Genomic DNA, 16,015 nt, shown 5'->3' with positions numbered 1-16,015 from the left:
TCCCCTCGCTGCGGGCGAGCGCTCTCGGGGACAGTGCCGGCGTTTCACGCCTTTTTCTGCGGGGAGCTCTTGTAGTTTTTCATATTTTAAAGGGTTTATGATCTCCCTCCTCTCAAATGAATTAATTATTTCTGTTGATAAGGCGTTTTTCCCAAACTTATAGTTCAGTGAACAAAATGCACTTGCAGGTTTTATTGAGAGCGCGGATCCTTAATTTAAAAGGATGTCTTTTTTCGGTACCTTATTTATTCGTTGTATGCATAAAGCAGGACTTTCATGTTAATAGCATGAGAAATCCTGCTTTTCTGTTGGTGTGTTTTCTTTATCCCACCACGCTTTTTGTAAGTCATGTGGTTTACAGCTTACAGTGATTGAGATGCAGTAAACATCAGGAGAAAATAGAAATATGCTTTGTTAGAATTAGTTTTCTGAATTTCTAATATTAGTACCCTGAGTGGTCTTGGCATTTACTTGCTGACAATAAAAGTTGTAGGACACTATTTTATAACCAGATTTCATTCTTTTTCTGTGGTTCCTCATAGCAATTTTAGGATGACTTTTATTGGGGTTTTGCAGCGGTAGCAATAGGGCAAAGGGCACAAATACTAGGGTGTTAATAAAATATTTGCCATATTAATTTTCCATAAGTAATTTGAGAGGTTATTCCTTTTAATGAAGAGTAAAAGTAACATTGAAGCTATCTTTTCTTTCACAGATGCTAAAAAGTAGGCCTGGGTTAAAATAACTCCTTTGAGTAAAGAGTAACAGACGTAAGGACATATTTTATATTCAGGAAAGGAAAGACTATCTGGCCTGCCATTTATTAATTTTTGCTATTTCTTATTTAGTAGGAGAGGCATGAAGTTAGGAACTGTTGTTATATTTTTGTTATTACAAGACTCCCTTGGAGTGCTTACTAGAATGCATCTGTGATTCTGATTCTATGGGTATGGGGTGAAGTCCAGCAATGGCTTTTTAAAGAAGCCCCTCAGGGAATTCTGATGCGACTTGACCTTGAACCACCTTCCATGGGGGTCAGGGACGGAGGTGGAGTAGCTTTAGTACCAGCCATCTTGTCGCCTCTTCCTCCTGGACACCGAGGACTTGAGGAGGGACCTAGGGAATTCGGGAGAGCAGCAGTTCTCTCACACGCTGGGGGTTCTGCCAGCCGGGGATTAGAGATGATGAGAGAGGCAGTGCCACACATCAGTTTGTCATTGCTTGAGCTGTAGTGGACAAGGGCAGATACTGGAAATCCAGCGAAGAATTGACTAAGAGCAGTTTCCCAATAAGTAAATCACTGCTGTATTGACTTTGAGTTATGAATTCTAGAATCTTTAACTGTTCTACATTGCAGGTGGTGGCATAAACATCGGGTGGTGTTCAGATCCTGCTGCCGGCAGCTCGAGGCTAGGATGGCTGGAGATGTGAGGGCCTTTGTCTCATCACATCCGAGCAGAGCTCAGCAAGATGCTCTTAGCTAGGAAACAGATTTTATGTGTTAATGTAAGTGTTTAGGGTCTTTGCCAGATTTGCTCTTTTTTTCCAACTCCTTTATGTCCAATTTCTTTGTTATTACAGAATGAATCACTGTATCACTAGTGGACACACATAGTGGACACACACTTAAGGACAGTTGAAATGGGCTCACTTTGGGGTATTTTTTTTGGTCTTTTAAAATAGTCTGATTTTTGTTTTTGTCCAAAAATTTGGATAGCTTTATTAATAAACTTTTAATGTGAATATTATAATATAGTTATTAAAAGGGCAAACCTAGGCCAGGCGCGGTAGTTCATGTCTGTAATCCCAGCACTTTGGGAGGCCAGTGTAGGCAGATCACTTGAGCCCAGGGATTCGAGACCAGCCTGGACAATATGGTGAAACCCCTTCTCTACTAAAAGTACAAATGCCGGGCGTGGTGGCACGTGCCTGTAGTCCCAGCTACGTGGGAGGCTGAGGTGGGAGAATCACCTGAGCCCGGGAAGTCAAGACTGCAGTGAGCCATGATTACACCACTGAACTCCAGCCTGGGCAACAGGAGTGAGACTCTGTCTCCAAAAAAAAAGTGCACACCTGAAATGCATTAAAAGAATATTCATGTTTTATTTTCTTCTTAGTCTATGGGCAAATATGACTTCCTAATTCTGGAAGCCCTTTTTTGGAGAAGCTCAACAGAAATTTTTGAAATATAAGGTTTTAGTATAAAGAACAATATAACTATTTAAAAATTTCCCTGTGCAGAAATGGCAGATAATGGGGACTCTTCCTTACCTTGTTCCGAGTCCTGTCTGGATATTCCAGCTGTTTTAAAGTGAGTAACAGTTGCAAATGTTCAGGCTGGACTTGATATGATTTTTCCTAGATGTGTTGTATTGATTTGCTGCTTCCACAGGGCCCACTTGACTTCATGCTGGATTAGAGTTGAGCTGTAAACTTCAGGAATAAAGTCAGTTTGGAAACAGAGCTACGCTTAAAAGATTTCACAGATGCCTAGAGTTTGCTAATAAATGTGGGGCAATTCATTTGATAAAGTGATAATAATAAATAAAGTTTTCATCTGGGCACTGTGTCTCACGCCTGTGGTCCCAGCATTTTGGGAGGCCGAGGTGGGTGGTTCCCTTGAGTCCAGGAGTTCGAGAACAGCCCGGGCAACATGGTGAAACCTTGTCTGTACAAAAAATGCAAACATTAGCTGGGCGTTGTGGCATGTGCCTGTGGTCCCAACTACTTGGTAGGCCGAGGTGGGAGGATATGAGTCCAGGAGTTCAAGGCTGTGACAAGCCGTGATCGCGCCACTGCATGCCAGCCTGGGTGACAGAGCAAGACCCTGTCTCAAAAAAAAAAAGTTTTCTATTTAGCAGCTGATTTTATGCTGTTTTGAAGCGAGACAATTTCATGGACCTTTGAGCTGTCTTTCCATTTTGTGGGAACGCCGTCACAGGAGACAATTTTATGTGCCTTTGAGCTGTCTTTCTATTTTGTAGGAACGCTCTCAGAGGGGACAATTTCATGTGCCTTTGAGCTGTCTTTCCATTTTGTAGGAACACTCACAGCAGTGCTTGGGGTTCACTGTTACCTAAATCCCATGATGGGTGAGAAGACTGAATGGGACGTTTATTTTTTGTGTTAAAAAGCCCACGCAAATAGAGTTTAAAATAGTCTCAGTGAGCTGGGCATTGTAGCACGTGCCTGTAACCCCAGCTACTCAGGAGGCTAAGACAGAATATGAGCTCAGGAGGTCAAGGCTGCAGTAAGCTATCATCGTGACGTTGCACTCCACCCTGGGTGATAGAGCAAGACCCCATCTCTAAAAACAAAACAAAAAAAATCCTCAGTAATATTATTGACTCATGATAGTACATTTTTTTTTGTTTGTTTGAGACAAGAGTCTTCTTGTGTTGTCCAGGCTAGAGTGCAGTGGCACGATCTTGGCTCACTGCAACCTCAGCCTCCCGAGTAGCTGGGACTACAGGCCTGCACCACCACCACACCCTGCTAATTTTTGTATTTTTGGTAGAGATGTGGTTTTGCCATATTGGCCAGGCTGGTCTCAAACTCCTGTCCTCAAGTGAGCCAGTCACCTCAGCCTCCCAAAATTCTGGGATTACAAGTGTGAGCCACCATGCCTGGCCCATGATAGTACATTCTAATAAATTGTGTGTAAGGCAGATATATATTTACGGAACTTCATAGGAGCCATATTAGGGGGTGTATCTTAAGTATCACATTAAGGATCACAGAAGGCCTACTGAACCAGTGAGAGTCAACACTCAGCTAGATGAGGAATCTTGTAGAAACAAACAGAATGGGTATTTTTGGTGTTTCCTCTGGATTTTTGTCTCTGGAAAAAAAACAGCCTTGTAGCTAGCCACAAGGTATGAGGGGTGATGTTGAGCCGTGGTTGAGGGTGCAGACTCTAGCCACAAGGTATGAGGGGTGGTGTTGAGCGGCGGTTGAGGGTGCAGACTCTAGCTAGGCTCTTGGCACTTCATAATTGCATGAGCGTTACGAACTTGGCCCCGTGGGTCATCTTACCTGTAAAAAGGGGATTCTTGTGCCTAACTCTTAGGGTTGTGGTGGGATTAATAAAGGTTTCTAGAGCACTCCTGTCACATAGGCAGTAATGCCACTGTTATTACTGTGATTACTTCTCTCACATTACTAAGTTTGCAAGTTATTGTGAGAGCTGATTAAGGCAAACATTAATTTTAGAAAGTCAAGTTTTTCAGTTTTTTTTATGGCTTTGACATGAATTACCTAAAAATATAAAAATAAACACTTCAAAAATTTGTTGTGCTAATCAACTGCCCAGAACACTTTTTCCGGAATTGTAGGTGTTTTCTTAGCTGGTTGAGGGACTCCATACAAAAGTGTAGAACAGCGGTTGGTATCATGTGCCAGTTTGGCCATGTGTTTTGCAGAGTTATGTCATTGTAACTTGGCAGGTGGACTTAGAGGCATGCGGAAGAACTGCTGAGCACTTTAATTGCTGACTTGCCTAAAGAAAAAGCATTCTTATGAGGTGTATAGGCAACAGAGTTGGAAAAGATACTTACAATTCAAGGCAATCAAAGAATTTAAAAACAATTTGAGGCCAGCGCCGTGGCTTAAACCTGTAATTCCAACAGTTTGGGAAGCCGAGGCAGGCGAATCATCTGAGGTCAAGAGTTCAAGACCAGCTTGGCCAGATGGTGAAACCCCATCTCTACTAAAAATACAAAACTTAGCCAGATGTGGTGGTGGGCACCTGTAATCCCAGCTACTCGGGAGGCTGAGGTGGGAGGATCTCTTGAGGCTGGGAAACAGAGGTTGCAGTGAGCCGAGATCACGCCACTCTGCTCCAGCCTGGGTGACAAAGTGAGATCCCATCTAAAACAGAAAAGAAAAAGCCGCCTTTGTTGAGGAAGTCACAGGATGACTTGGCAGAGCAGTGTGGCTGCACTCACCCAGCTCCTCCTCCAAGCGCTTGGTTACCGTGGAAATGTTGCCACCAGCAGATGCTGCTGGATGTTTGCTGATGTTTGCCCTCAGCTCGTGCTCCTCCAGTCACCCCACAGATGCCATTTCACCAAGAAGGGGGCGGGGGGTGGGAGGCTGGGGAGCTCCCCTCTGCCTGCCTCTTTCAGCCTCTCCTATCTCAACTCCCAAGTCCCACAGTAACTTCCCTCTCTCTCCATAGCCACGGCTTTTGAAAGTTGTCCACACTGAAGTCCTCTGTTCCTCAGTCCTTCAGCCCCTGCAGTGTCCCCGTCCCATATCGTCCCTTCTGGTAACCTCTGTGGGGCACTCGGCACAGCTCCCCGGAGTCTCCTGCCTTGGTTTCTGAGACTGCCTCCTTGGCATCCCTTTCCTGCCCCCAACTCTACAGTGGGCTTCTGCGCTCACTCCCAAGCCTGGCACCTGCCACCCTGGCTGGGATCACTGCTGGATGTAGGTGGCAGCGGTAAGGTAGCTCTCTCCAGCCCAGACTCCATTGTACAGCTCCAGGCCAGTCGCTACCTGGAGGGCCTTTTTCTCTGGATGTCCCTTAGTTTTCTCAAACTCAGTATATACAAAACTGAACTCTTCAATTCCTGCTTTCTTAGAAATAAATACATGGCCCAGAATCCCAAGTGGAAAAGGTCCTCTGTGGGCCAGTCCACCTGCGCATCCGTCCCCACTGTCCTGCACTTCTGCTTCCTTGCCCTGGTGCTGGATCTGAGACCTGGCTGCTGGTCTTGTGTCTGTCTCTTTACACATGGAATTCTCTAAGGACAGATTTTTCCCTGCCACCCCGTGACCACGCTGCCGCCCCGTCTCCTGTGGGTTAGGCTGATTCTGTCATCCAGAGTTCAGGCTTTGGAGCCAGACAGAGTGCATCTCAGCTCTGCCCCTTCCCCGTGCGGCTGGGCATCACTCACGCGACCTTTCTGAGCCTGAATTCCATCACCTAAAACATCGGCGACATCTGTTTAGAGGTGTTGAAAGAATTAGAATCCATGAGTGAGAAGTGCCTCATACATGGTGGATTCTCAAGTGTTCATGAAACTGGTCTGTGGTGAAATCAGAGGATGTTCACGTTCTCGTGGCACGTGAGCTTTATGTGGTAGTTTGCCTCTGTTAGAATTCTCCGGGTTAGATGCAGTGGGCCGGAGCTTGAAGGCAAAAGGAGAGTCACATTTGTATCTTTAAAGTTACAGTTACTCAGTTACCCTGTGATTATTGTTGTTCTTAGTTTGAGAAGGAGTCTCACTCTGTCCTTCAGGCTGGAGTGCAGTGGCACGGTCTCAGCTCACTGCAATCTCCACATCCTGGGTTCAAGTGATTCTCCTGCCTCAGCCTCCCAAGTAGCTGGGATTACAGGCGTGCACCGCCACACCCAGCTAATTTTTGTGTTTTTAGTAGAGACAGGGTTGCACCATGTTGGCCAGGTTGGTCTCGAACTCCTGACCTCAAGTGATCCGCCCGCCTCAGCCTCCCAAAGTGCTGGGATTACAGGCGTGAGCCACCTCACCTGGCCCTGCACTCTGTTTATTAAATGCCTACAAATTATTAAAAACCACAGATGCTTATAATATTTACTATTTTTTACTTGCAAGAAAAGGGATGGTAAAAATTTGTTGTGACCTTTCTTTTTTCTTAAGTACACAATTTACAACCCTGTCCAAATGATATTTCAAGTAATTTATTATTTGCATGGTGATTCCGTAAGTTAATATGATGTTACTGGTATTTATTGTATCTGTCCCTGAGCAAGGCATTGAAGGGAGAATAATGAAATATTATTTTGACTTTCCTAATGCCTGTGACCATTTATTTTGTTGGTGTATTTATTTTAGCTTCTGTAGGGAAGTATTTTGTGTTTAAGTCAAATCAAAAGACAGTTTATTAGTTTACCATGAAAATAAAGCTGGATTCTGGCAACCTGACCAACACACTCTCACTGTGGACGCTGCGGGAAACTAGAGTTTCAGAAATGGGCGTTGTCAGAGTGACCGGACTCAGAGGGGCCCATGTCTAATGCAAACATCACTTTGGGGTTTTGAAAGCACATAGACGGGGAGTCGCATGCCCCTGCAGTGGGCCGTGTGCTCACTTTGGCGTTTTGAAAGCACGTGGACGGCGAGTCGCACGCTCCTGCAGTGGGCCGTGTGCTCACTTTGGGGTTTGGAAAGCACATGGACGGCGAGTCGCACGCTCCTGCAGTGGGCCGTGTGCTCACTTTGGGGTTTGGAAAGCACATGGACGGCGAGTTGCACGCTCCTGCAGTGGGCCGTGTGCTCACTTTGGGGTTTTGAAAGCACGTGGATGGCGAGTCGCACGCTCCTGCAGTGGGCCGTGTGCTCACTTTGGGGTTTTGAAAGCACGTGGATGGCGAGTCGCACGCTCCTGCAGTGGGCCGTGTGCTCACTTTGGGGTTTTGAAAGCACGTGGATGGCGAGTCGCACGCTCCTGCAGTGGGCCGTGTGCTCACCTTGGGGTTTTGAAAGCACGTGGATGGCGAGGCGCACGCTCCTGCAGTGGGCCGTGTGCTCACTTTGGGGTTTTGAAAGCACGTGGATGGCGAGGCGCACGCTCCTGCAGTGGGCCGTGTGCTCACCTTGGGGTTTTGAAAGCACGTGGATGGCGAGTCGCACGCTCCTGCAGTGGGCCGTGTGCTCACCTTGGGGTTTTGAAAGCACGTGGATGGCGAGGCGCACGCTCCTGCAGTGGGCCGTGTGCTCACTTTGGGGTTTTGAAAGCACGTGGATGGCGAGGCGCACGCTCCTGCAGTGGGCCGTGTGCTCACCTTGGGGTTTTGAAAGCACGTGGATGGCGAGGCGCACGCTCCTGCAGTGGGCCGTGTGCTCACTTTGGGGTTTTGAAAGCACGTGGATGGCGAGGCGCACGCTCCTGCAGTGGGCTGTGTGCTCACCTTGGGGTTTTGAAAGCACGTGGATGGCGAGGCGCACGCTCCTGCAGTGGGCCGTGTGCTGGAGTTCTGATACGGTTTTTTTCACCAAAGCTGAAGGGCAGTGGAGTCTTTGTGAAGTGTGGGCTTTCCCCCTCCCCCTCTCCCCACCCTGCTCCATGGTTTACATTTCCATCTTAATTTTTAAAAAATATTTCCCAAAGTAGAGAATATAGTGAACTCGTCTGTTCCTATTGTTCCACTTCAACAATTGCTGGTATTTTGCTGGTCTTGTGTTACCTAACCCCTCATTTTTTTAGGCTGTGTGTTTCATGGAAATCCCAGATATAATTATTTCACCCGTAAGTTACAGTCAGGTTGTAAAGATTTAGTTTTATATGAAGAAATGTTGTGCATATCCCATTGATTTCCCGTGACTGCTGTGAGAGGATGCCGCAAGCTGAGGGGCTTAAAACAACAGAAACTTCTCTCACAATTCTGGATACCAGAAGTCCAGAATCGAGGTGTTTTCCAGGCTGGGCTCTCTCTGAAACCTGCCAAGGAGAGTCCTCATGCTTCTCCCAGCTTCTGGTGCTGCCAGCAGCCTCTTGGAGCTCCTAGGCTTGTAGACGCCTCTGCAGTCCTCGATGCCCCCAGAGCCTCCTGTCCCTGTGTCTTCGTGTGGCCATTTTCCTCTAAGGACACCAGTCACACCAGATTAGGGGCCCACCTACTCCAGCATGACCTCATCTTACCCTAACTGATGACGCCTGCAGCACCGTTTCCAAATAAGCTGCGCTGTCACTTTGGGGGTTTAGGACTTCACCTGTTTTGGGGACACAGTTTAACTCATAACACATGTAAGTGGCTACAAGCTTCTAAAGGGCATTGAGTTAGTATTTATAAAAAGCCTTTAAAATGTCGTATCCTTTGTTCCAGAATTTTAGGAATTTGTCTTTAGGAAATAATGAAGTATGTATACAAATTTAAGGGGGAAAATGTTCACAGATGAATAATATTAATGAACAATCAGAGAGTAACAGAAGAATGGTGTAGGAGGCTCTTCTCGCATTGCTATAAAGAAATACATGAGACCGGGTAACTTATGAGAAAAGAAGTTTAATTGGCTCACAGTTCTGCAGGCTGTACAGGAAGTGTGGTACTGGCATTTGCTTCTGGGGAGGCCTCAGGACCTTCCAATCATGGCAGAAGGCAAAGGGGAACAGGCACGTCGCACGGTGAAAGCTGGGGCGGAGTGTCACACACTTGAACAACCTCAGCTCACTACCCCGAGGACAGCACCAAGAGAATGACGCTCAACCATTGATGAGAAATTCATCCCATGATCCAGTCGCCTCCCACCAGGCCTCACCTGCAACGCTGGGAGTTACGTTTCAACCTGAGATTTGGGCAGGGACAAATATCCAAACTATATCAAATGGTAAAGTAATGGCATAGCCATTTGATGAATCACGCAGCCATAGAAGTTTGCCATTTTTGGAAAGTAGGTAATGTATGTAAAAGAATGCTCTTAATTGGCCGGCGCTGTGGCTCACGCCTGTAATCCCAGCACTTTGGGAGGCCGAGGTGGGTGGATCACCTGAGGTCAGGAGTTCGAGATCAGCCTGGCCAATATGGTGAAACCTCGTCTCTACTAAAAATACAAAAATTAGCCAGACGTGGTGGCACACACCTGTAATCCCAGCACACCTGTAATCCCAGCTACACGAGAGGTTGAGGCTGGAGAATAGCTTGAACCTGGGAGGTGGAGGTTGCAGTGAGCCAAGATTGTGCCACTGCACTCCAGACTGGGCGACAGATCGAGACTCCATCTCAAAAAAAAGAAAAAAAAGAATGCTCAAAATTAAAGCAGCATACAAAATATTGTAGTACGATCACAATATGACCATATTTTGCTATGTCTGAACAGAAATAGTATGAATAAATTAAAAAACATATATCTATAAGAAAGGGGAAAGAATATAGTAAAAATATTGCCAGGCGTGGTGGCTCATGCCTGTAATCGCAGCACTTTGGGAGGCCAAGGCAGGTGTATCACTTGAGTCCAGGAGTTCAAGACTAGCCTGGGCAACATGGCAAAACCCTGTCTCTACAAAAAATACAAAAATTAGCCAGGAGTGATGGTACGTGCCTGTAGTCCCAGCTGCTTGGGAGGCGGAGATGGGAGGATCGCTTGAGCCCAGGAGGCAGAGGTTGCAGTGAGCCAAGATCTTGCCACTGCACTCCAGCCTGGGTAGCAGAACCAGACCCTGTCTCTGGAAAAAAGATAGCAGCAGTCACCTAGGTGTTGGGATTGGAGGTGATCTTATTTTCTTTTTATTTTTCTGACTTTTCTAAATCTCTGATAAACTTGCAATTAAAGAAAAAATAACAGAAAATGTGTTATATGCAGTATTATTGGAGGTACTATTAATATTTGCAAGTGTTCAGACCTAATTGCGGGGAAATGATGGCAGGATTCTACAGGCATATTTTAGAGCAGTTGTGAGATGCATGTAACTATTTGTAAAGGTTCATTCAGATGATTACTAGATCAGCATAAATAATATGTCTGTGGACGTTTTCTGCAGGACTTTGATAACTTGTTACCTGAGTGAAATTTAATTCCTGGGCGATTCTGGGAGATGGTAAAGTGAGGCGGAAGGAGCCAGTGGCCAATTCCTGAACTATTCTGGGAAACGGTGGCGTGAGGCGGAAGGAGCCAGCGGCCAATTCCTGAACTATTCTGGGAAACGGTGGCGTGAGGCGGAAGGAGCCGGTGGCCAAGGTCCCAGTGGTGTCACATGATCTTCCCACGTGTTTGCTGCACTGGGAAAAAACGTTGAAGAATTAGTTTGAAAATTGCCCCGTTGGCCAGGAGCGATGGCTCACTCCTATAATCCCAGCACTTTGGGAGGCTGAGGTGGGAGGATAGCTTGAGCCTGGGAGGTCGAGGCTGCAGTGAGCTGATTGCACCATTGCACTCTAGTCTGGATGACAGAGTGAGACCCTGTCTCAAAAAAACAAAACAAAAATTGCCCTGATCCACACAAATTCTTGGTTTTGTTTTTATAAATGTGCTTCTATAAAGTGAAAGCCAAAGTGTTCTGTTATTTCAGTTTTTTTTTTTTAATCTCCTTTTAGGTTAAAAATTTTGCAGTTATTTATCTTGTGGATATTACAGAAGTGCCTGACTTCAACAAAATGTATGAGTTATACGATCCATGTACTGTCATGTTTTTCTTCAGGTACGTTATCTTAAAGTTGTTACTGAAATTGAATATTGTCAGTTTGGAAGCTTAATGTAATCAAGATCTCTTTAGATTATTTTATTTTGAAGGAAGTTGGTTGTACAGTCATGTCCCAAAATCGTTTGTATCACCAGGCAATCAGTGTGAATCTTTGAAATAATTTTCAAAGTTACAATTCTAGTTTTAGCATTTACTCAATAACAAATTACCCTTTTGAAATAACTTTGCGGGGAAACCTAGGTGAAGTGTAATTCAATGAAAGTTGTTGTTACGGACATTTTAGATACCTGGAACTATAATCTGTTCATCAAAAATGTTGTAAAATCACAAATTTAGGCCGGGCACAGTGGCTGAAAGCACCTGTAATCCCAGCACTTTGGGAGGCCGAGGTGGGCGGATCACAAGGTCAGGAGTTCGAGACCAGCTGGGCTAAGATGGTGAAACCGAGTCTCTACTAAAAATACAAAATTAGCCGGGCGTGGTGGCGCATGCCTGTAATCCCAGCTACTGGGAGGCTGAGGCAGGAGAATCACTTGAACCCATGAGGTGGAGGTTGCAGTTAGCCGAGATCATGCCATTGCACTCCAGCCTAGGCAACAAGAGCAAAACTCTGTCTCAAAAAAAAAATCAAAAACCTAATTTATTAAATATGTTATCATCAACTTCGGTGTCCTTTTTTATATCCAAGAGGAACACCTGAACTACTTTGCTTATAAATACAAGATTATTTTATCAGCTCAAAAATTTCATTATGGAAATTTAATGGGGAAAGAAATCACCATCTGATGCTGTTTTTACTTGTTTAGTTACCATAGAGGTTGGTGAATTAGCTACATGAGCATTAGACCATTCTCCAAAAGTGGAGCCTCCTACTTGGTAAGGAAGGTCAGGTGGGTTGTATAGGGTATGCATTAGTTTTATATTCTTTGTAACAAATTAGCACGCATTGAGCAGCTTAAATCACCCCGCTTTTCTGAGCTCACAGTTCTGTAAGTCAGACATCCAGGCAGGGCCCACTGGATTCCTGCTCAGGGTCTCACAAGGTCAACCATGGGCTGGGTGCTTATCTGGAGTGTTTGAGGGGCTTGTTTGGGTTGTGGGCCGAGTCTGGCTCTTCGTGGTGGTGGGTCTGAGATCTGCTTCCTTGCTGCTGTTACCTGAGGCCACTCTGCTGCCAGAGACCCAGTTACCCTCAAAGCCAGCGCTGGCATGCCGGCACATTGAGATCTTTTCACACAGGTTCTCTGACCTGAAAAGTTCTGCCTGAGAAAATGCTCTGGTTTTAGAGGACTGTGATTAGATTAGACTTGCCCAAATAATCCGGGATAATGACCTTGTTTTATTTATTTATTGAGATGGAGTCTCACTCTCACCCAGGGTGGAGTGCAGTGACACCATCACAGCAACCTTGAACTCCTGGCTTCGAGCCATCCTCCCGCCTCAGGCTGCCAAAGCGTGAGGCACTGCCGTGGTTCTGGGCGTCGGGATACGCTCCCCTGGACATGCCCTTGGCTTCCTAGGTGCCTCCTGTTAGGTTGAGAAGATCTGTGAGGTGCACCCTGCATTTCTTGTGAACTTTTCATCTTTCCTAGGTTTCAGCAAAGGTTGCGTGGCTGACCCTCATCCTTTTCTCTACTGTGTGTTCAGCAGCCATTTCTGAATTTCAGCCCCTTTGGCCATCTGGAGAGGCTAAAGAATTTATTCCTTTTGTTAACGGTTCTTACACTAATTTGCCTCTTTCCTCTCTTGAAGGCAGCACCTCTGAGACTTTGCTTGGAAGTTTCCACAGCTAAATATCCCGAGTGTGTTGCTTTTGAGCTCTGATTTCCTATAACTGCGGACCCCGTGTCCCTGTTCCTCGGCCACTCTGTAACGGGGTCCCCTTTTCTCCGTTTCCCAGTAACACACTCCTCACTTCCTTCCAAGCCCACACCAGGCGTTCCTGAAGTCCATATTTCTGTTAACAGCCTGTTCGAGGCAATAGAGGCCTTTTCTATTTTGCCCCTCAGAATCCTTCAGGTGAGAACAGGGAGGGCCGTCTTAGGTCTCTGCCCCCCACAGCGTGCAGCGGAGGCCAGCCTGGGGCTGGGGATGCTGTGAGGGGCAAGGAGGCTGCAGGCAACAGCCTTGGGTGGTGGGAGCAGCCTACTTAGTGTAGTTTGATATTTTTAGGACTGATGCTGTACTCAGAAAAGGAGATGAAACTTCCTTCTGCTGTTTCTGTGATTTAGAATTTTAAGACAAACGGTACTTTAGTTAACTTATGCACCAAACATATATCTTGAGCCTCCACCAGGTTTGTGGTCTAGTGGTGGGGCCTAATGTCAGATAAGATTCCCACTCTCATAGGACGTTGTCTGATAGAAACAGCTGAGTAAATTAGCAGGGGGTTCTGAAGAAGTGAAAGGAGGCAGGTGTTTATGAGATGTAAATACCGAAGAAGTACACCCAGGTCAGATAGGGCTGCAGGGAGGGTGCTACGGGCAGCCCCCAGTCATTGTAGAAGGAGCTTGGTGCATGCTGCATGTAGGGCCTGCCTGCAGCATGGAGAATGAGAGGGCGGCCAGAGGTGGGCTCCAGACCCTGATCAGATTTGCCTCTCCTGAACCAGAGACTTCACGGGGAATACTTTCTGCGGAATAGTAGGTGGAAGCCAAATGCATGATCTTGTGGAAGTGAACGTTAAAAAACAGTCTTTAGGTGGGGTATGCCTGCAGCCCAGCCACTCTGCAGGCCGGGGTGGGACTGGAGCTAGGGGTTCGAGTCCGGCCTTAGCAACATAGCTCGCATCTCTAAGAAAAATAATCAGGCCGGCACAGTGGCTCACGTTTGTAATCCCAGCACTTTGGGAGGCCGAGGTGGGAGGATCACTTGAGGCCATGAGTTTGAGACCAGCCTGGCCAACATGGGGACACCCCATCTTTACAAAAAACTAGAAATTTATCTGGGTGTGGTGGCTCGTGCCTGTGGTCCCAGTTACTTAGAGGGCTGAGGTGGGAGGATCATTTGGGCCAGGAGGTTGATTTTGCCGCTATGACCTAGCCTAGATGACAGTGAGACCTCATCTCAAAAAGAAACTTCAACAAACCAGGATAAATTTATGGTTAATATCCTTATCTTGTAAAGTGCACATGAGTATTCATGAGGAAAAGAACTAGTCTCTTGAAAGATAAGTAAAGAATTATCTACTTCCCTAACCATAAACATGCAAAATGTCATCTTCATTTCATAGTTGAAGGGCTTTTAATACAATTTATGTCATTGCTCATAAGAGCACTGTGAAAAACTTACACATTGCTTTTATCAGGTAAATTAGTACAAATTAGATGGGGGTCTTGTTTTGTTTTCCATGTTGATCTCGGACTCCGGGCCTCAAGTGATCCTCCTGCCTCAGCCTCCCATAGAGTTGGGATTACAGGCATGAGCCACTGCGCCTGCCCTCCTTTGACCTTTTAATTTCCCCTTAGAATAACTGTCCTAAATAAATACAGAAAAATGCAGGAAAGAGCATGGTGGACAATGCATTGCATCTTTAAAAACACATTTAGGTGCTTTCTGTATTCTCCTGCATCATGGCATACACTCTCGATTTTACGCGTTCTTCAGTGATGTTAACAAGAGCTTGTCACAGTGGGAAAAATACGGCATTGTTTTCAAGGAATTCTTTTTTAAAGAGACTTCTATGAGAATGGATGCCCTTGTTTCTCGTTGCAGGAACAAGCACATCATGATTGACTTGGGGACTGGCAACAACAACAAGATTAACTGGGCCATGGAGGACAAGCAGGAGATGGTGGACATCATCGAGACGGTGTACCGCGGGGCCCGCAAAGGCCGCGGCCTGGTGGTGTCCCCCAAGGACTACTCCACCAAGTACCGCTACTGAGGCGCCCTCAGTCCGCGCGGATAAATGTCGTGGAGCCCTTTTTGTGTGGAAACGTTTTAAGCTATTTAAAGCCTTTGGAAAATACAGGAAGCTCCAGGGCTGGAGGACCTCTGAGATGGAATTGATTACATGGTCTTAACTCACCGAAATAAACAAGCACGTGGTGAGAGGAGCAGGCCTACTTGTTTGTTCTCAGGAAACTTAATGAATAGATTACTGATTTTCCTAGTCAAAGTTAATTCTTACCCTTGGAGTAAAACGAAGGTGTTTATCCTGTGAGGCTGTGCGTTTCGCATACTTGGTTGGTTTGCTGGGGCTGCGGTGACAGCATATGCCGCGAGCTGGGCTTTAACAGAGATGTAGCTCTCACAGCTTTGCAGGCGGGGGTCCGAGATCAGGGTGTCGCGGGGGGGGGGTCGCTGCTGAGGCCGTGAGGGGAATCTGCTCAGGCCTGTCCCTGGCTTCTGGGGGCTGCTGGTGGTCTTTTCAGTTCCTTGGTGTGTGGATACTTCGCCCCATCTCTGCCTTCACCTGTGTCCTCCCAGTGTGGGTGCTGGTGTCCAAAATTTCCCCTTTTCGTAATGACACCAGCTGTGTTGGATTGGGGCCCACCCTGCTCCAGCATGGCCTAATCTTAACTAATTACATTTGCAAGGATCTTAGGTCCACAAAAGTCACAGTCTGAGGTGCTGGGGGTTAGGACTTCAATATATAAATTTTGCCGTTACACAATTCAATCCATGACAGAATCCAAAGGTTTACTCTGGTTATAAAAACAGTACAATAAAATATTGTTTATAGCCTTCCCTGTAAGGAATAGGAGAGCTATTTTTTATTCTTCCCAAGATTGTATTTGATGTAAACATATTTTCTGTAGAGGCCATGGCCCTTCAGTTCATATAGTTAGAAAATCTCCTTATTGGCCAGGCACGGTGGCTCACACCTGTAATCCCAGCACTTTGGGAGGCCGAGGTGGGCAGATCACGAAGTCAGGAGTTCGAGACCAGC

The 16,015-nt window shown here is 46.2% G+C and overlaps 1 protein-coding gene across 3 annotated transcripts in view; it reads left to right on the top strand.

Annotated features, from left to right (window-relative positions):
- TXNL4A (thioredoxin like 4A) overlaps positions 1-15,179 on the top strand; it is a 60,961-nt gene extending 45,782 nt beyond the window's left edge. For 2 of the 3 annotated variants that reach the window (XM_016933970.4, XM_016933969.3), the window contains exons 2-3: positions 11,015-11,118; positions 14,836-15,179. In XM_016933970.4, coding sequence (XP_016789459.1) covers positions 11,075-11,118; positions 14,836-15,007 — 216 coding nt within the window. In that variant the 5' untranslated portion in view covers positions 11,015-11,074 and the 3' untranslated portion in view covers positions 15,008-15,179. Of the gene's footprint in view, positions 1-1,357; positions 1,507-11,014; positions 11,119-14,835 lie in introns of all 3 variants that reach the window. The other variant, XM_009434210.4, reaches the window with a different exon arrangement.
- The last annotated feature ends 836 nt before the right edge of the window (positions 15,180-16,015 follow it).

The sequence above is a fragment of the Pan troglodytes genome, chromosome 17 (assembly GCF_028858775.2).
Source record: "Pan troglodytes isolate AG18354 chromosome 17, NHGRI_mPanTro3-v2.0_pri, whole genome shotgun sequence".
Taxonomy (NCBI): domain Eukaryota; kingdom Metazoa; phylum Chordata; class Mammalia; order Primates; family Hominidae; genus Pan; species Pan troglodytes.
The sequence above is the reverse complement of the archived record's forward strand: the minus strand, read 5'-3'. Positions and strand labels throughout refer to the sequence as shown.